The following is a 20,151-nucleotide window of genomic DNA, read 5'->3' on the forward strand; positions in this document are numbered from 1 at the left end:
TCACAGGAGACGTGTCAGTCACAGGGTCTGTGTTGATTTCAGTCACATGTCTGTGATGACGTGATAGTCACAGGATCTGTGGTGAAATCAGTCACCTACTGGTTGCAAACGACCAAAGAAGTTTTCTCTGACATTGTGCCTCACTATGTAGTTTGTCGATATGGAACGGAAAGTTTGAGGTGGTCCGAGCTTTGTTTGTGCACTGCGCCCGCTGGCCTCGATGGAAATATCGATATCGATGAGGAACGGCGTAATACCAGCACTCAATTTTTGAACAGTGGCACCAAACCAAACTTCATCATGACTAACTGTACAGTATATTTTTGTCGTTTGTGCATTGTGATTCGCATTTTTCACTGTTGAAGCGGCGGTAGACGGTGAGCTATTTTCCTGCTAAACAACCCCGTCGGCTGAGCGCAGGCTTTTTCGTGGCTAATCATGCGCCCTGGCGGTGTTCGGTCGTGGTTTAATCAGCGTCCTTGTGAATCAGCACTGATAGGGCGCTATTTGGTGAAGCGATGATATGCCATGGCACGTGGCCCTACTGGACTTTTAAACAGGTTGAACTCAACAATCAATATATGATGACGAGACTTACCTCGTGAATTCACTCTGATAAGGCTTAGCTTATTTATTTAATCAAGTCAGCTAGGACATTCATTTTATTTGAATCAGTCGAAATCATTTGGAGATCGGTCATGACGGAGCTGGAAAGTTGGAAACTCAGGGTCAGCTCTAATCTGCTGAGGCAGGTCTGCCAAGGTCAGAACTATATAATTCATCGAATTCAACTACGCGGAGAGCAGGTCAATAGGTATTAGGTTCACTGATGGAAGGTCAAGTACGTCAATATCAGGTCAGATCGGTGGAGGTCATATCTGCCCATAACCAGTCAGGTCAGGTCGAACGAGGCTAGTCCTGCATCTGTCAGGTCGTGTCAGGTCAGTTGATATCAGATCCACTCGTCAGGTCGAATCAGTGTAGGGGTCAGGTCCGCCATGTCAGGTCAGCTTAGGTCAGGTTAGTCTCTAGGTCCACTATTAAGTCAGGTCACTCTGACTAAATCATGACCATTTAGTTCAATTACAATTACATATTTGTATATTAGGCTAAGTCTACCAAGGTCAGGTCACGTTCTTCGAGGTCAGGTCAACCAGAGTCAGGTCATGTCTGTGTGCTGACGCCAGGTTGTTCGAGGTTAGTTCCGCCAAAGCCAGGTCTGATCCGATCATCCCTCATCCTGCCACCTGTACCGGTCTGGTCGATGGTGCTGTACTGATAAACCTCTATCTGCGACCGGCCTGAGTACACTGTCGGCCCACTATCTGTGTCGGCTGACCTGGGACCGCGGCCGGCGGCGCGGGTGTCGCTGATAGACGCGACATATCGGACGAGGTGGGGTAGGGAGGCGGGTCGCGCAGGCCATAGTCGACATCGGTTCAGTGCTCAGGTATCAGTATAGGTACTTCAGTCATTATCAGCGGTCAGTTACGGATGGGAGAAATCAGCTGATGAGCTGACTCTCAGCGGCCCATGCCACGTCAGTTGACTCTCAAAGACTCAAGACAGGTGGGTAAGTGGGCGTCAGATGACTCTCAAAAGTCAAGATATTGGCACGAAGCAAAGATCACATGAAAATGATTCAACGCTGAAGTCACTGATAAACACACCTACTTATAGGTATCTGAAATGTGTGGATGACAATATCTAATGTGGATGAAAACTTAGTGTCATTGCGATGGAGACTGGAGAGTCAATCTCAACAATACAGCGCCACCTCGAGCTATCCCGTCTGAAGCGCGCGCCACCTGGCGTAGATTGCCTCTGGCTTGATGTCGTGGAGAAATTATCCCCTCGTAGTTGGTAGTTTGTAGGTAAGTACTAGGTGTAGGTACTAAGTACATACCTTGCCTTCTTCTTTCACGCTAATTCCCGAGTTGATTATAAGCGCTGACAATTAACAATAAATAAATAAAAAAACGTAAAGGGACATTATTACGTTTACTTAGAAGATGTATTGGTTGATTCGTTGTTTTTAAATGGCATATGAATACAGCATATAGGGGTATGATACGATACCTATACACTAAAACAGAGTCGGTGCGACTTTTACATATGCTGCTGACGTACTTGCATTTAACATTTACAGACGCACCTGAATGACATCGACGATTCAGGTCGATTACATAGTTCGGGTTGATAATAAATAAGGTACACGATCTCATGTAAGTAATTGGTTTGTTGCAATTGACATAAACAATATGAATAAAGAAGACGCTCTTGGTCAATAAGTGAGTCACCCGATGCCTAGCAGAGCCTCAGACGGATCAAAGTGTCTTCACAGCCTCCGTCCCCGTCTAGAAGTAGCCGCCGCCACTGCGGAACCGGTTGAAGGAGCCGCCGCCAAAGCCAGAGCCGTGCAGACGACCTCCGCCGTAGCCAGAGTTGAAGCCAGAGTTGAAGCCAGAGTTGAACTTGTTGAAGCCGCTGTTGAACCGCTGTCCGCCGCCGATGAACCTGTTGCCACCCTTGCCGTAGCCGCTACCGAAGCCGCTGTTGAAGCGTCCGAAGTTGTTGAAGCGTCCGCCCTTGTTGAACTGTCGGCCTCTGAACTGGCTGCCCCTGAACCCGCCGTCAGCTGAGGCGATGGCCACGATGGCGGCGACGAGGACAACCTGAAGCAGAAAGTTACATGGTGAGACAGGTGGGAAGGGTGAATATTTCCCATTGAATTTCACAAGCGTCTGTATAGGAATGGTATCCAAGAATCGTATAGTCGTCAAAGTCTCTGCGTTACGGAATGGTATAGTCACGTATTATTGTTAAGAACAATTTGTTTAACCCGCGCCCCAGTGGCGGTCTCAGCCAACTTCGCCCTAGTGGGGGGGGGGGGGGGGGCATATGTTACCACCCACATCTAACTCAAAAACTAAGAGGGCTAGAAAGACGCGGTAAAAAGTAGTCAATAGCTCTCAATGCGTACGTTTGAAAGTATTTCGGTCATTTTTCATCTTGGAGCAATATTGGGGTCACTGGAGGTCATCAAAGGTCAAAATTTGCCAAATGTCATTATATTTTTCAGAAAACATGCTTTTATCTCAGGAACTATGATAGCTAGAAAAACGCATGGAAAAGCCATCGATAGCTTTTGAACTCTTCTTTCGATAAGAACATCATCAAAATTGACCTCAGGTCAACGGTTTAGCCTCCAGAGAGCAAAATCTCCAAAAATAGCTGTTTTTTCGAAAAGTGTTTTTCGACAATAACTTTTGACTAGAAAAAGCCACGACATTTCTATTGCCAGAATCGTGTTCCTCTCGACAAGACGCGTCGGATGAACTATAATTTGACCTTGAAAGGTCAACTTGAAAATTTGACCTCAGGTCAAGGTCATGACCTGACCGGAAAAGGTCATGTTGCATATCATTCGATGCGTCTCAACAAGACAAACACAATGAAGCCATCCCCAGCGTCCTATCTCTTTCCAATCGAGAGTTATTGGCAAAAATCTGTTTGTAGCCTCAAATGACCTCGGATGACCTTTCTAGAGGCTATCAGCAAAAAAGACGCCTTGGTCGTCACGGGTGGTCCAAATCATTGTGATTCTGAAATATTTGGACTGTTCCTATGCGTACACACGGATCTAGAGGCATTTTCATTTTTCTCCATTGACTTATAATGGTAAGGTCACGCCACTGACCTGACCTCAGGTCACGGATATAAAAAAAATCCGAGATATACAAATTGTAGGCGTCTATAACATCATGCAATCCACCAAGTTTTGAACCTTTCTGACAAACACTGCAGGCTGGACATGATTGCAAACTTTTTTTAGGCCTGGTCAGTTAACTTGACCTGGTGACCTGACCTGACATGACCTTGGGTCAAAAATTTCACACCTTGTCCAAAATTGATGTACAAAAAGCTATGCCAAACGGCGCGGCGCTACGCGCCGCGGTTTTTTATTTATACGCAAAAAACGCGACAGGGTGGTAACATATGCCCCCCCCCCCACTGGGGTGAAGGTTAATAAAAATGCCCCATGAGAGTTTTTTCATATTTTTGTAGCACTTACCACAAATCTGAAGTTCATGTTGAGCTGAGGTAGTTGCTCCTTCAACCAAGCTGGAATGCCGACTGACTGACTTCTGCCACCCGATGTGTGTCTTTATACTTCAAGGCCCAGGTTTGCAGGCCATTTCACGGTGTCGTAACTGATCCCGACTGAGACAAGTGCGTGGAGGTGTAGGTCATACTGGCCGCTGGCAACGGACAATGGAAACATCATCTGACCCTTTTGGCTAATGCAGATTGAGTTATATAAGATATTACGAGGTACCCAATAAAATGTGAAGTACACAATTTTGTGAAAAGCAAAACCTCCCGTTTTTCATTTAGTTGCATTTTTGTTGTCCATAGGTATTATTCATACGTAGATGTGAATACCAATAACGATAAGAGGCATTTTCTTGTTTCCCTCTAGGTGCATAGTTTGGCTCCTTTTCCAAGATAAAATGAATAACAAAAGACGCTCTATTTTGACTATCGAAGATAGCAATGAATGTGAGATGGTCAGTTTAACAGTGATAATGTTTTAACACATGCAAACGAAAGTCAAACTTTCGATCAGACATGTGACCTTCCAAAAAATCTAAAATTCTTATACCCAGGCTCATCAAGCCTCAAGGTCAGATGACCGGGTCACGTCAATTGACCTTACAAAGGTCAGATCACTTCCAGCGATTGAAAAGGATGACATGATTTACGAAACATACATCTCGAAATCTCCATATCTGAGACCTAAGGTCAAACCAAGTTCACGGCCTATATGTATATTCCAATTCAATGTGAGAAGTTCATCGCCTTTTTAAAAGAAACGTAGGTTAATAATCTAATGCGGGTTAAAGTTAAATATATCATAAGTTGAATCGCTAAATTGCACCAAGGAACCCACGTTATACCCAGGATGTCATCTTACTCATAAAAGATAACCAGCCTTTTTACCAGCGCAATTCCATTTGATAGGTATGCTAAAGGCGATGAAAATACGTTATACATATGTTAGCTCGTGGAAACGTATCGATTTAACCCGCGCCCCGTAGGGCTACCGGCGGACCCTACCACCCGTAGGGGGGGGGGGGCCGTTTCGGCCCCCCCCCCTAAGATCTCGGAAAGTTACCGGCCGATTTTCAAAATTCAAACGGCGTTCGATAGCCCCACCCAGGAACTACTTTGTGACCAAATTTCATTGACCTAGGTCAAACCGATGACGTCACAGGTCAGGTCAAAGGTCAGATTTTCACCGTTCACAGGCAATTCAAGAAATGTGCTGTGAAAGCGAGTAAATTGGTAATTTATTGAAAACCATCGATGGTACATTGTTCGTCAAACACATACTTTGCTATCTGAGGTCACTGATACCAGATCAGGTCACAGCGAGGTCAGGTCACCGGGGGTCACAATATGAATGTGTCGTGTGATACATGTTTTATGGTCCATTTTACATGACAAATGCGATTATGTGGGTTAGGCAGCCTTTGGGGCCAGCCTAGGTCACGTTTTGGTGAAGGTCAGGTCAAGGTCAGGTCAAATTAGGTCAAATTTCAAAATTGATATTTTTGCATAAAATGGGCATCGATTCGATGCAGCTCGTCACGGGGAGTCTAATGGTGGTCTTCGTTTTGCTCTACGAGTTCTAGAATTGCCAAAAATTGAGTTTAAAAATTTGACGTCATCATTTTTGAACAGTTTTTTCGCTATAACTTGGCCAAAAAACGAGGTATCGATCTGAAATTTGGTATGTAGATAGAAGACGGTAGGCACTATCACATATATTCCGGTTTTTTCGAAACTCAAAAAACTTTTTGGATTTTTTTGGCGAATATATCCAAAAAAATGCTTTTTTGATTTTTGGGGCCAAAACTCAAAAATTTCAAAAATTCGAGATGGCAGTTTTGTAGCCCTGTCAATTTTACACCTTTTATATCTTGATCATTTTTCTGTATCTTCAAAGCTGTAGTCCTGACAGGTCTTCTCGCGAAGGTCTTTTTTCGGTCGAAAATGACAGAACATGACGTCACTCTGACGTCATTTGTGGCCAACCTATCATAGCCTCTGGAAAAATTTTTAGTCATAATGTGTAAAATTGATGCCCAGAGGGGTCCTGAAAGTTTGGTGGCGATATCTCCAGCCGTTTAGGAGATATCGACCGAAAAGGACAGGGGGGGGCCGTTTCGGCCCCCCCTACGGGGCGCGGGTTAAGTGAAGCATGAACTTTTACGGACCCGTTATAACCTAGCTAAAATAAATCAGATGAAGACTAGACGTTCACTTTACAAAGGCAAGTCAAATTATAGAATTTGTATAGGTACAGCCCTCTGCAAACTGCGTGGTAGGTATTCTTTTTTCGACAAAAACGAGAATAACGCGAATACTATGCTATCGGTCACTCCGAAATCGTAACAACAAGACGCGTGAGATTCCGCACCTTAGGTTGGCATCATCACCGTATTCATTTTCCATCTAGTTCGGCAACAAAACCCAAAAGTTTATATTTGCCCCCAAAACAAACTTTTGCATTTTGTTGCCACACAAGGCATATAGTTTGTTTAGTGATAGACCTAATCGAAGGAGTGGAGCATGGCGCATCTATTTGCAGTAAGTTCCGACCGACTGACAGCATAGCCTTTGAGTTATTATCGGTTTTGTCGAAAAAAGAATACCTACCACGCAGTCTGCTGAGGGCTGTACATTATGGTCGGAGAGCCACACTCGCCTAAGGGGACCTCACAGCCACGTCACCTTCAAATGGTCCCACACCGTTCCTTAGTGGCCCTACACTTCAGACGCATTCATCGGAGCGAGGACGGAGCGTTCTTATCTGACCTAGGGTCAGATAAGAATTACAACACAGAATTTTTGCTGCAAAGCTCCCGTGCCGTGAAGTATAAAGGCCCACATCGGCTGATTGCAAGCAGTCAGCATTCAAACTCGCTTGAAGGAGCAACTACCATACCTCAACATGAACTTCAGCATTATGGTAAAGGCTATACAACAAAGAAGCAGTGAATAAGATACATGCATACCCGCTCCTGTACCTTGATATGTATAAACCTTCTGAAACGATTACATTTGGCTATGGCATTCTCTTTCTTGGAGCAGTTTTGTGTGAAAAGTCTTCGGAAGAGATAACTCAGATAGACATATTTACCGGTCTCACCATGTGTTCTGTTTCAGGTTGTCCTCGTCGCCGCCCTCGTGGCCATCGCCTCGGCTGACGGCGGGTTCAGGGGCAGCCACTCCAGTGGCGGACGGTTCAACAAGGGTGGACGCTTCAACGACTTCGGACGCTTCAACAGCGGCATCAGCAGCGGCTACGGCAAGGGCGGCAACAGGTTCGTCGGCGGCGGACAGCGGTTCAACAGCGGCTTCAACAAGTTCAACTCTGGCTTCAAGTCTGGCTTCAACTCCGGCTACGGCGGAGGTCGTCTGCACGGCTCTGGCATTGGCGGCGGCTCCTTCAACCGGTTCCGCAGTGGCGGCGGCTACTTCTTGAAGGGGACGGAGACTGTGAAGACACTTCGATCCGTCTGGGGCTCAATTAGAAAGCCGGGTTGTACGCAACGCCACATGATATGCTCGTGTTACTTCTGTCTTTGCAGCAAGTCAATAAACAAAGAACTGTTGTACTTACCTAATGTGTCATATACGCTGTCATCGAAAAAAGTAGTCTTATCATGTCGCCCATGAAGGTGTGCCAGGAAAATAAGCGAACACGTCATGCTAGCAAGAATAGAATATAGCGAACTGCTTCAACTCGACTGCTTCACAGCAACTGACTAGCCTGTCAAAATTACATAGTTAAACCCGCGCCCCGCTGGGGGTCCTGGATTTCCACGCCCTGCTGGGGGGGGGGGTGTTTGAGCACCCACCCACCCTTCTAACTCGGCTCCTGGGCCATGTAGCGATACGGGAAAGGCTGCGTTCGAAACAGCGTCAAAAATAAGGAAGAAATCACTTCTGTCACTTTTTTGTCAGGTCTAAGGTCAGGTCACCAGGGGTCATTTAAGGCCAAAATTCGTCGATTTGTAGGTCAGATGTAGAGGTGTCAATTTCAGAAAACGTGTGTCCAATGTCCGTCCAATGTCCAATACTTATGTCGACTGTCCGTCCAAAAATGTCCAAGCCAGCCATTTGTCCAAAGATGTCCGACACCTAAGTAATAGTTTACACTCAACACTGTTATTTAATTTGCTTTTAATGTACCGTTACCAGCTCAAAAGTGTTAATCATATCGAACGCTGAGCTTTCTAATAACCAATCAATGTTAAACATGATTAATTTATAAAAATGCTGAAGTGTAGCAAGCGATTATCCAAAGTTGTCCAAAGCCTCCTGTCATTGTCCAACCGAATTCCGAATTGGACATTGGACAAAATCGGAATTCCGAAGATTCAAGTTCCGATTGACACCACTATAGTCAGATGTCGACAATTTTAAACAAATCGACGCACAGATCGAAAAGTAATAAAGCTACAGCGCCGTGGAAAAGCGCATTTGATAGCCCAATTAAAGGTCTTTCTGAGTAATTCTCTCAGATTTGACCCACCGTCAACGGTTTTGCCTGCACGGGGCAAAAACAGCCAAAATGGCCGATTTTATTTCGGAAACCGTTTATCTGCAATAACTTTTGACACAAACCTTGCACGAACTTTCTTAACACGCGCACCGACGGGGGGAGGCGGATATCCGCCCCCCCCCTGAGGTTTTTCGCAAATAGCGGGAAAACCGCGGCGCGTAGCGCCACGAAATTTGGTACGACTATTTTTTCATCAATTTTACACATGGTGTGCATGTTTGAACCTCCTATCTTTTAAGGTCAGGTCACCAGGTCACTTTGAATGACCCAACCTCAAGTCACTTTTTTGCAACTTTGTCACCGTGCCAGAGCTACAGTAGATGTCGGAGGCCTTTGAAAGTCGCAGGATGTTATAAGGTCATTAGTAGCTACAATTTTTTTATCTCGGAATTTTGATATCGATGACCTAAGGTCAGGTCAATTTCTCGACCTCCCCATTATAAGTCAATGGGGGAAAAATCAACTCCCTGTTTTTACCACTAAAACGGGTCGGAATGGCCCCATAAACCATACATGACCTCATATACGATCAACCTTCACTATCTTGAGGTCTGTTTTTCTGTTGGGCAGCTGTAAGGTCAAGTGACGTCATCAAAGGTCACCAGCGGTTTTTGACAATAACTCCGTACAGGAACAAGATACAGCCGCGCGGATGGTCTCATTGTGTTCAGCTCGTCAAGGCGCATCGAATGATATACATGATGACCTCGAGGTCACGTGACCTGAGGTCAACCTTTGACCTTGACCTTTCGAGGTCAAAATATATATCATTCGATGCGGATTGACGAGAGGATCACGATGCTGGCCTTAGTTTGTTCCTATATTGTTTAGTTCGAAAGTTATTCGAGAAAAACTCTCTCCATACCTAGCGCCGCCATTTTGACTTTTTTGACCCCTGTGACGTCATATTTGACCTGACCTGAAAATGACCTTTGTAAAAATTGTAGACCTTGTCCGTGCGTATCCTTTGCCGTTTACCTCTTGTCGCTATCTTGCTTCGTTCTCGAGATCTCAGGGGGGCGGTCATCCGCACCCCCCCCCCCCCCGTCGGTACGAAGTTGGCGCAGACCCCCGTCGGTGCGCGGGTTAAACCAGCATCGTGGTCCTCTCGTCAAGACGCGTCGAATGAACTATCACTTGACCTTAAAAGGTAAGTTTGAAAATTTGACCTCAGGTCAAGGTCATGACCTCACCGGTAAGGGTCAAGTTGCATATCAATCGATCCGTATCGTCGAGCTAAGCACAACAAATGTGTTTTCATCGCTCTAACATGCCTCTATCAAAAGTTATTCGCCAAAAACAGTCCGATACCATTAAAATGTGGAGGTCGCAAAATTGACCTGACTTTAGGTCATTGATATCACAATTGTAAGACAAAGGGTTTATAAATATAACTGCTCTTATCAATCTCTGAAAGTTTCAAAGCGATCGGTCACTCGGTGTAGCTTTGGCAGACATTGAAACTTTTTATGTAGTAAGGTCACTTGACCTGACCTGGTGACCTGACCTTAGGAGACCTGGGTCTGAAATTTTCACAACATATGTAGAAAAGATGTAAGATAAGGTGTATTAAAAAAGGTGGCGCGAAACGCCGCCTTTTTGAGATATTTGCGAAAAACCGCAAGAAGAGAGGGGTGTTCAAACACCCCCCCCCCCAGCAGGGCGCGGGTTAAATCGGGGATCAAGCTCCTACAAAGCTTCAGACATGTTTTCCGTTGTTCTTCTATTAATTGCAATAGAACAAAGAGCAGACTGATCACAATCTTTCCTCGAGTGTTTTTACCGAGAGATAACTACTCTTTCTTCGGCGTGGACCCGTTGTCGGTGCTTCCGCCACCGGATGCTTTCCTGATTCTCTATTGACAGTCCTCAAAGTTTAATTAGCGCTGTAATAATATGCGACATACAACGCTAAGGTGAGCTTAACCCTCGCCGGCACAGGGGGCACAGTTGATGCAATTCCCCTAAGGTTTTTCGCAGATAACTCGCGTAACAAGCGGCTGATAACGACGAAAAGTACCCTCGCGTTGATAAATTTGACACCTCCCGTAAAATTGCATGACCTTGACCCAAATGACCTTTGACCTGTGACCTTCTTTTCGAGACCATGTTTTGGCCGTAATCGCGATTCGACGCATGTCGGCTCGCATTAGCCCGCACGTTTGTAGTCTTTCCTTGGTTTCAAGCATTCAAACATGTGAGGACTATCAATAGAAACTGCTTGTAAGATGATGCTAATTGCTAACGGTAAGAATCAGGAAAGCATCTGGTGGCGGAAGCACCGACAACAGATGGGGTCGGGTCCACACCGAATAAAGAGAAGTTATCTCTCGGTAAAAACACTCGAGGAAAGATTGTAATCAGTCTGCTCTTTGTTCTATTGCAAATAATAGAAGAACAACTGAAAAAATGTCTGAAGCTTTTTACGGGCTTGAACCCCGATTTGAACTATGTAATTTTGACACGCTAGTCAGTTGCTGTGAAGCAGTCGAGTTGAAGCAGTTCGTTATATTCTATTCCTGCTAGCATGACGTGCTCGCTCATTTTCTTGGCACACTTTCATGGGCGACAGGATAGGACTACTTTTATCGATGACAGCGTATATGACACATTAGGTAAGTACAACAGTTCTTTGTTTATTGATTTGCTACAAAGACAGAAGTAACATGAGCATATCATGTGGCGTTGCGTATAACCCGGCTTTCTAATTGAGCCCCAGACGGATCGAAGTGTCTTCACAGCCTCCGTCCCCGTCTAGAAGTAGCCGCCGCCACTGCGGAACCGGTTGAAGGAGCCGCCGCCAATGCCAGAGCCGTGCAGACGAGCTCCGCCGTAGCCGGAGTTGAAGCCAGACCTGAAGCCAGAGTTGAACTTGTTGAAGCCGCTGTTGAACCGCGGTCCACCGCCGATGAACCTGTTGCCGCCCTTGCCATAGCCGCTGTTGAAGCCGCTGTTGAAGCGTCCGAAGTTGTTGAAACGTCCGCCCTTGTTGAACTGTCCGCCACTGAACTGGCTGCCCCTGAACCCGCCGTCAGCCGAGGCGATGGCCACGAGGGCGGCGACGAGGACAACCTGAAGCAGAGCGTCACATGGGGAGACCGATGGTAGAGGTGAATGTCTCTCTTCAAATAATACAGCATATTTATGTATCAGCAAAAAAAAAATAGCGACTATAGCTTAGAGTTGATGTTTCAAAAATGATCCCGACACACATGAACAAATATCTATAAGAGGCTTCATACAATTGATTGGCTCCTTGTTGTAGCACTTACCACAAAGCTGAAGTTCATGTTGAGTTCAGTTTGTTGCTTCTTCAGAAGAGTTTGAATGCTGACTGGATGCCGATTGTAAATCAGTCCGTGTCTTTATACGCCACTTCACGCTACAGCTGCGTAGGGAGGCTTGCAGTTGCATTATCGGTGCTGTAACTTGTAACTGACCCTGACCTAAACTCCGTGCCGATGACAGCGTCCAATTTGCAGAAACGAACAATGGATACACCATATGACCCTTTCCGGCATGTGCACATATGAATGCTAAATTGGTTACATAAGGTACGCAGAGTCTGACACGCACACTGTACATATAGGTAGATACAAGTTATTCCCCTCCCCCCCCCAAAAAAAAAAATCTCCAAATAGGCAAATTCATGGTGTCGTAACTGCCTTAGTTAGACTGAGACAAGAGCGTGGAAGTGTAGGTCGTATACTTGCCGCTGGTAACGTACAGCCCTCTGCACACTGCGTGGTAGGGTAGGTATTCTTTTTTCGACAAAACCGAGAATAATTCGAATACTATCCTATCTGTCACTCGGAAATCGTAAACATCAAGACGCGCGAGACACCGCACCTTAGACTGGGTTTATCATGGTATACATTTTCCATCCAGTTTGGCAACAAAACATAAAAGTTTATATTTGTCCCCAAAACACACTTTTGCATTTTGATGCCACACGGCGTATACTTTGTTCAGTGATGCACCCAATTGAAGGAGTGGAGCATGGCGCATCTATGTGCAATGAGTTTCGACCGACTGATAACATAGTCTTTGGGCTATTATCGGTTTTGTCGAAGAAAGAATACCTACCACGCATTATGCAGAGGGCTGTACAATCGATGCATTATTTGACCCTTTTAGGCATATGCAAAATGCAGACATGGAGCTACTTGTGGGTTTACGAAGTACTCTACACATTCTTGCGAAAAAAAACAACAACTAAGAACTGTATGTGTTTCGAAACAGATGCAAATTTGTTTGTGTATGTCTGGACGATAGTTGAATATGAATAATGCTAAGGGGCATTTTTATGTTTTTCCTCGAATTTGACTCATGATCCAAGTCCTGAGAAGCAACAAAAGTGCTCATTTTTAATTATCGAAGATAATAATAAATGTGTGCTTGCTATTTGATTGCGTGAACTTAAATCTTAATGGTGATTTCAACACATCTAAATGAAAGTCAAACTTTCGAGTTAGCATATGAAATTTACTTGATCTCTGGAAATTCCAAACCCAGGCTCCTCGAGCCTCAAGGTCAGATCACAATGTCACATCAAGTGACCTTAATTTAAAAGGGTTCTATCACTATCAGCGATGAATAAGCGTGATATGATTAAAAACGTGTATCTAGAGTCTTCAATATTGGTGACCTAATGTGAGAAGGCGCTTCTTTGAGGCTTCGGTTTTCATAAATATACTAATCGTTGACCTTAGGAAAAGTGAATTTTGTAGCCTTACAGTCAAGTCAATGGGATTGATTGTCCTTTTTCGGAAGAAATGTCCGCTTTTTAAAGTAAATGTTGTCTAACAGACAAATAAAAAGCATGTTGAATCACCAAATTGCAAAATTAACCCCAACTTGAAACCATAAAGTGACCATCCCACTTAACCCTCGCCGGCCGAGGGGGGGGGGGGCGGGTGCCGCCCCCTCCCCCCCCCCCCCCATAGGGCTTCTTCGCGATAGCTCCGAACACGCTGGCGATAGAGAGCTGACACTTGGCATACCTGAACTTTGATTCAAGTCGGATCTTCTGACACCAGCCGCATTTTCGGGATAGGTCAGGTCACTGACGCATGACGTCATAAGTGAACCTCTGCACGATCTTCAGATTTCGCAACTTCGCAACGCCCTCACTGCCAGAGGAGCTTTCAGAGGGAAATGAAACTTACAGGACCTCGTATCTATTAGGAGTCTCACAATTTGCATATCTCGGATTTTTTCCTAAAGTTTATATGAGGTCAAGTCATTCTCGTGACCTCACCATTACAGGGGAAAGGGGAAAAAAATGAAAACTGCTATTCTGGCGCCGGGAACGATATCCAAATATCTCAAGCACACAGAATCATGGTTTCATGCACTCCTTGCAAGGTTCGAAGCGTCATTTTTGCATTGTTGACCTTTCGTGACGTCATTATGACGTCATTAGGATCACCGTAGTTTTTCGACAATAACTCCCGATCAAATAGAGCTAGCGAGTCGGAAAAGCCACTAATAACTCGAATAATAGCAATACTTTTAATAACACGAATAACTCGCGTAAAAAGCGGACGATCGCGATACAACTTTCAGTACCCTCGCATTTATCAATTTTACACCTACCCTGAAAGTTTCATGACCCTGACCCAAATGACCTTTGACTTGTGACCTCTTTTCCAAGACCATGTTTGGCCGGAATTGCGATTCGGCGTATGTCGGCTCGCATTAGCCGCGCGTTTGCAAGCTTTTCGTGGTTTCAAACGTTCAAACATGTGATATGATGTTGCTCCCATGCATTAGAGTGGGTGTCAAGGTGACCTAAAGGTCAGGTCAGGTCATTGACCTTCGGTGACCTCGGCTCACTTTTTCGAGTTTTACATGTTTCTAGGCTAGTTTTTGGAGCTGAATTCGAATTTAGCAACCATTTGAACATCTAACCCTATTCCTGGCGGGGGGGCCTTTACCCCTCGCCGGCCGAGGGGGGGGGGTGCCGCCCCCCCATAGGGTTTTTTCGCGATAGCTCCGAACACGCTGGCGATAGAGAGCTGAAACTTGGCATACCTGACCTTTGATTCAAGCCGGATCTTTTGACACCAACCGCATTTTTGGGTCAGGTCAGGTCACTGACCTATGACGTCATAAGTGAACCTCTGCACGGTCTTCAGATGTCGCAACTTCGCAACGCCCTCACTGCCAGAGGAGATGTCACAGGGAAATGAAACTTGCAGGATCTAGTATCCATTATGAGTCTCACAATTTGTATATCTCGGATTTTTCCTAAAGGTCATATTAGGTCAGGTCATTTTCGTGACATCACCATTATAAGTCAATGGGGAAAAAATGAAAACTGCTATTCTGGCGCCGGGAAGGATCTCCAACTATCTCAAGCACACAGAATCGTGATTTTATGCACTTCTTGCAAGGTTAGATGCGTCACTTTTGCAATGTTGACCTTGCGTGATGATATTAGTTTTTCGTCAATAACTCTTGATCAAATTGAGCTAGCGAGTCGGGAAAGCCACCAATGGACTCAGGAAGGCCTGCCGAATCGAATGATATGTGACATGACCTCTTTCGACCAACTTCGTGACCTAGGGGTGCTGACCTGACCTTGACCTGAGGTCAACACCCCAAGTTGACCTGACCCGGACAAAAAGTATATCATTCGACGCGCCTGAGCGAGGCGAACACGATGCTGCCAAAATCGTCGCTCTGCGGCCGTTTTTTGCGAAGTTATTCACCAAAAACTGAACCGTACCTTGGGGCACTTGACCTGACCTCAGAGGTCACCGGTTGACCTAGGACCTTAAAATCGGGTACCAATCTCTGCGTCTCGTAACGGCGCACACGCTCGTTTTTTTCCGCGACACGCTAGCTCCACCAGGGGCGAAACGGCGAGGGGGGGGGTCGTACCCGCCCCCCCCCCCTCGGCCGGCGCGTATGTAGAAAACCAATAGGTCCGGCGAGGGTTAAGGCCCCCCTTCAGGTTTTTGTTGTGCCATTGCCAAACGCCGCAAGACTGAAAGCTCATTCTCGGTGACTTTTTCTAAACATTCATTGCGCACATTTTGACAAAAAAAAGTTGCCGGGTCAGGTCAGGTCAGGTCACCAGAGGCGGTTTGGTGACCCCACCTCAGAAAAGTTTGCAATCACGCCAGAGCTAGAGTTTTCGACCGATCAATTTCTTCTCTTCAGGTTTTAGTTAGGGTACCAGTATGTGCAATTTGTATATCTCAGAATTTTCACATCTGTGACCTAAGGTCAGGCCAGACTCGTGACCCTTACATTACAAGCCTATGGGAAAATATTGAAACGCCTCCTGCTTCGTGTAAAACGAGTCAAAACCACCCAATTCTTTCAGTATTATGGAAGATTATCTCATCGGTGATGATCCTGGTGCCGCTAATTGACAGGGGCACCGGCAAAGGTCATCTGAGGTCATGTGACGTCATAAATCGTTTTTCTGTCTATAAATCACGACATGATGGTGCTAAAGTCTTTTAAGTGGTACCAAACTACTCGCCTGGTCAAGGCGCGTCGTTTGGTATGCAGCATAACCATACCCCACAACCTCATTGATGAATGACCTGACCTTGACCTCAGGTCAAATTTAAAATTGACCTGTGAAGGTCATCACATGCTTATTTCGCATCGCCTCGGCGAGAGCAACAAAAAAACATATTGGTTTTATGTCTCTATGTTTCTTAGTTTTAAAGTTATATAGGTAACTAATTCCAAAACATTTTATCGTTGATGACCTCTGGTGACCTCAATATTGACCTGACATGAAAATATTTTTTTGTAAAAGTTGTAGATCTTTAAACGACCTATCAAACGCCGTTTGCCGTTTGTCGCTGCGATGTGTAGTTTTTGAGATCTGAAGGGGGGGGCCGAATCGGCCCCTCCCCGCCAGTTTCTTGTCCCGGCGGAGCCCGCCAGGAATAGGGTTAAGAAGTAGTTTTAGTGCCTTCGCAACATGTTACGAAGCCTGTCAGAGGCGGATGACAGGTACTACGAATACCCGTCACGACCCCTACTGGTTGACCTGACCTGACCTGACCCGACCTGGTCTAAACGCTTAACGACATCATCTGTGATCAAAACTAACACGATATTCGTGATCAGAACCCCGGAAAACCCCTTAGCAGCCACACTTTACGACTTTCTAACAGGTCCCGATATTCCCGATTTTTGGGTCATTGACCTGACTTGGAAGGTCAACCGATGACCTAGGACCTTAAAATTGGGTGTCATTCGCTTCCTCTCGTGACGGGCAACACGCTCGTTTTTTTTCCGCGAAGCTCTAGCCCATCAGGGGCCAAACGCGAGGGGGGTCGTACCAACCCCCCCCCCTTGTGCCGTCGAAGGACTCAAAATGGCCTGTGCCGGCGTGGGTTAAAATTGACTTATTAAGTTCAAATTATATAATGTTACCACACTTTTTCGCAGAGCCACGCACACCTCAGATGACTACTGTCAGGAAACAAAAGTCACCTTTAGATAACATCACACCGGCGTAGTGGACCTTCACTAGCAGTTAGCACACATTCGAGTGCAGTAAAGGTCAGGGCCAAGTACGAATTACAACACGGTTAGTTTTGCTGCACAGATCCCGTGCCTTGGAGTATAAAGACCCACATCGGCTGATAGCCAGCAGTCAGCATTCAAACTCGCTTGAAGGAGTAACTACCAAAGCTCAACATGAACTTCAGCATTGTGGTGAGGGCTACAAAAAAGAAGCAGTGAATAAGATACATGCATACCCGCTCCTGTACCTTGATATGTATAAACCTTCTGAAACGATTACATTTGGCTATGGCATTCTCTTTATTGGAGCAGTTGCTTGTGAAAAAAGTTTTCGGAAGAGATTGATATATCACTCAGTCTCACCATGTGACCCTCTGCTTCAGGCTGTCCTCATCACCGCCCTCGTGGCCATCGCCTCGGCTGACGGCGGGTTCAGGGGCAGCCACTCCAGTGGCGGACAGTTCAACAAGGGCGGACGCTTCAACAACTTCGGACGCTTCAACAGCGGCATCAGCAGCGGCTTCGGCAAGGGCGGCAACAGGTTCATCGGCGGCGGACAGCGGTTCAACAACGGCTTCAACAAGTTCAACTCTGGCTTCAACTCTGGCTTCAACTCCGGCTACGGCGGAGGTCGTCTGCACGGCTCTGCCATTGGCGGCGGCTCCTTCAACCGGTTCCGCAGTGGCGGCGGCTACTTCTAGACTGGGACGGAGGCTGTGAAGGCACCTGATCCTTCTGAGGCACGGCTAGAAAGCCGGGTTATACGTTACCCTACTTTGCCTGATCATGTTAACTCTGCCTTCGAAAGTCATTCGATGATCGAAACATATTTGTATGTCATATTAAGTGGTACAGAATTATGATTATGACAAGTATGTTGCAGAGTTAACCACATTAGCTGCCAGAGCAGCAACTGTTAGAACTGCTACAAGCGCTGAATGCCGGTACTGGACACTGTAGTACACTCAGTACCTACAGTCACAACCAACTCATATTTGTGGTCGGAGAATGTCAATGATGTGATATTTTTAAATAAACAAAGAGTTTATAGGTACATTGTTACTTTACACAATGCACATTGTTACATATTACACTGATATAAAAGTGACCCTCTCACCCTAAAAAAGGAAATGAATTGGCATAAAAGTGATGTCCCGTGATTCAGAAAGATAAATTCATATCTACCAAATTTCACCGAAAAATATTCACTAGTTTTCAAAATATTAGCCTTTGGTTTTGTTTACTTTTTGGGCCTCTGTTGCTCCTATGACGTCATTTGGAAGCAATAATTGCGCATCCTAAAAGTGCGACAGATGTTGGGCGAAAATAGTAACTATAGTAATAGTTACGGAGCGAGCGAAGCGAGCGGAGTCTTCCTTAGATTAACGGAAATTTCTGAGTATGAGCGGCCGGCCGGCCGTGCGGACGCTTTTGCGAGGCTTATATCTCAGCAACCACTTGACCGATTTACATGCAGTAAATTTTGTAGGGTAGCTTCATTCCTTCTACCAAGTATTGGACTATTCCCGATGCATGTGGGTGACCCCTTATGCACGTGCCACGTGCAAAACGAAGAGGTGTCAGTTTTGTAATTGTTGCAATATCTCGGTAACTACTTGGCCGATTGCGCTGAAAGTTGGCATGTAGATAGGCACCCACTAGGCACTGCATATCCATGTGCCAGAGTTGGGGTGCTGCTGCACGTGCGCACGTGCAGGGGTCGTTTCCAGATCTCGAGAACGGCTGGACCGATGGCGCTCAAATTTGGTACACGATTAGGGACCAGTTAGTAGGGTGCCGTGCACAAGTCAGTTGGGACCCATTTTGGGGTGCTGCTGCACGTGCGCACGTGCAGGGGTCGTTTCCAGATCTCGAGAACGGCTGGGCCGATTGTGCTCAAATTTGGCACATCGCTAGAAACCGGTCAGTAGGGTGCCGTACACAAGTCAGTTGGAGAAACCCCTCGAAATTTCGCACGTGCAAGACTCACCCCCTCGCTCGCTCCGTTAGTCGCCCCAAAAGGCGCTATACTGGTAGTTACGGAGCGAGCGAAGCGAGCGGAGTCTTTCCTTAGATTAACGGAAATTTCTGAGTATGAGCGGCCGGCCGGCCGGCCGGCCGGCCGTGCGGACGCTTTTGCGAGGCTTATATCTCAGCAACCACTTGACCGATTTACATGCGGTAATTTTTGTAGGGTAGCTTCATTCCTTCTACCAAGTATTGGACTATTCCCGATGCATGTGGGTGACCCCTTATGCACGTGCCACGTGCAAAACGAAGAGGTGTCAGTTTTGTAATTGTTGCAATATATCGGTAACTACTTGGCCGATTGCGCTGAAAGTTGGCATGTAGGTAGGCACCCACTAGGCATTGCATATCCATGTGCCAGAGTTGGGGTGCTGCAGCTGCACGTGCGCACGTGCAGGGGTCGTTTCCAGATCTCGAGAACGACTGGGCCGATTGTGCTCAAATTTGGCACATCGCTAGAGACCGGTTAATAGGGTGCCGTGCACAAGTCAGTTGGGGGTACCCCTCGAAATTTCGCACGTGCAAGGCTCACCCTCTCGCTCGCTCCGTTACTCGCCCCAAAAGGCGTTATACTGGTGGGTAATAGTTGTAGTAGTTGAAAGAACATGCATATACTTCATCAATGACGGCGCGTTCGACACAATGCGTCAGTGTATTGTTTATTTATAAAAAGCACACTGTCCACATACTTTGATAACAAATATGAGCTGGTTGTGACTATCTGCAATTACATCCACATTTACATAGCACTTGTAGCAGTTCCGACAACAAGCGTGCCCCATTAGTCAGTCTATGCCACTTTACATAGAATAACTTATTCGATGTAATTCTATTTAAGGAATGCTTAAGGTGTATGTTTATAAAGCTGGTTTGTTTCCAATGGTAATCACGATCAGATCACGTAGAGTTGCATTCAATCCGTCTGTCTAGCCAAGACCCAGACCAGTAAAAATCAAATTTGTCCCCACGGCCCTCGTCCCCGT

The 20,151-nt window shown here is 46.0% G+C and overlaps 3 protein-coding genes across 3 annotated transcripts; 2 read left to right on the forward strand and 1 right to left on the reverse strand.

Annotated features, from left to right (window-relative positions):
- Positions 1–2,357: 2,357 nt before the first annotated feature.
- Positions 2,358–4,093, reverse strand: LOC122365508 (ATP-dependent RNA helicase glh-2-like). The gene is made up of 2 exons (XM_043336773.1): positions 4,076–4,093; positions 2,358–2,675 (listed from the first exon to the last, which is right to left on the reverse strand). Exons 1-2 carry the CDS (start codon positions 4,091–4,093, stop codon positions 2,358–2,360), a joined length of 336 nt encoding a protein of 111 aa, XP_043192708.1.
- Positions 4,094–7,021: 2,928 nt separating this feature from the next.
- LOC122365509 (acanthoscurrin-1-like) lies at positions 7,022–10,522 on the forward strand. Its single transcript, XM_043336774.1, has 3 exons — positions 7,022–7,039; positions 7,237–7,569; positions 10,505–10,522. Exons 1-3 carry the CDS (start codon positions 7,022–7,024, stop codon positions 10,520–10,522), a joined length of 369 nt encoding a protein of 122 aa, XP_043192709.1.
- A 6,792-nt stretch (positions 10,523–17,314) lies between these two features.
- LOC122365510 (ATP-dependent RNA helicase glh-2-like) lies at positions 17,315–17,841 on the forward strand. Its single transcript, XM_043336776.1, has 2 exons — positions 17,315–17,332; positions 17,524–17,841. The coding sequence occupies exons 1-2, from the start codon at positions 17,315–17,317 to the stop codon at positions 17,839–17,841; spliced, it is 336 nt and encodes a 111-aa protein (XP_043192711.1).
- The last annotated feature ends 2,310 nt before the right edge of the window (positions 17,842–20,151 follow it).

The sequence above is a fragment of the Amphibalanus amphitrite genome, unplaced genomic scaffold (assembly GCF_019059575.1).
Source record: "Amphibalanus amphitrite isolate SeventyFive unplaced genomic scaffold, NRLGWU_Aamphi_draft 000745F_arrow, whole genome shotgun sequence".
NCBI classification, from domain to species: domain Eukaryota; kingdom Metazoa; phylum Arthropoda; class Thecostraca; order Balanomorpha; family Balanidae; genus Amphibalanus; species Amphibalanus amphitrite.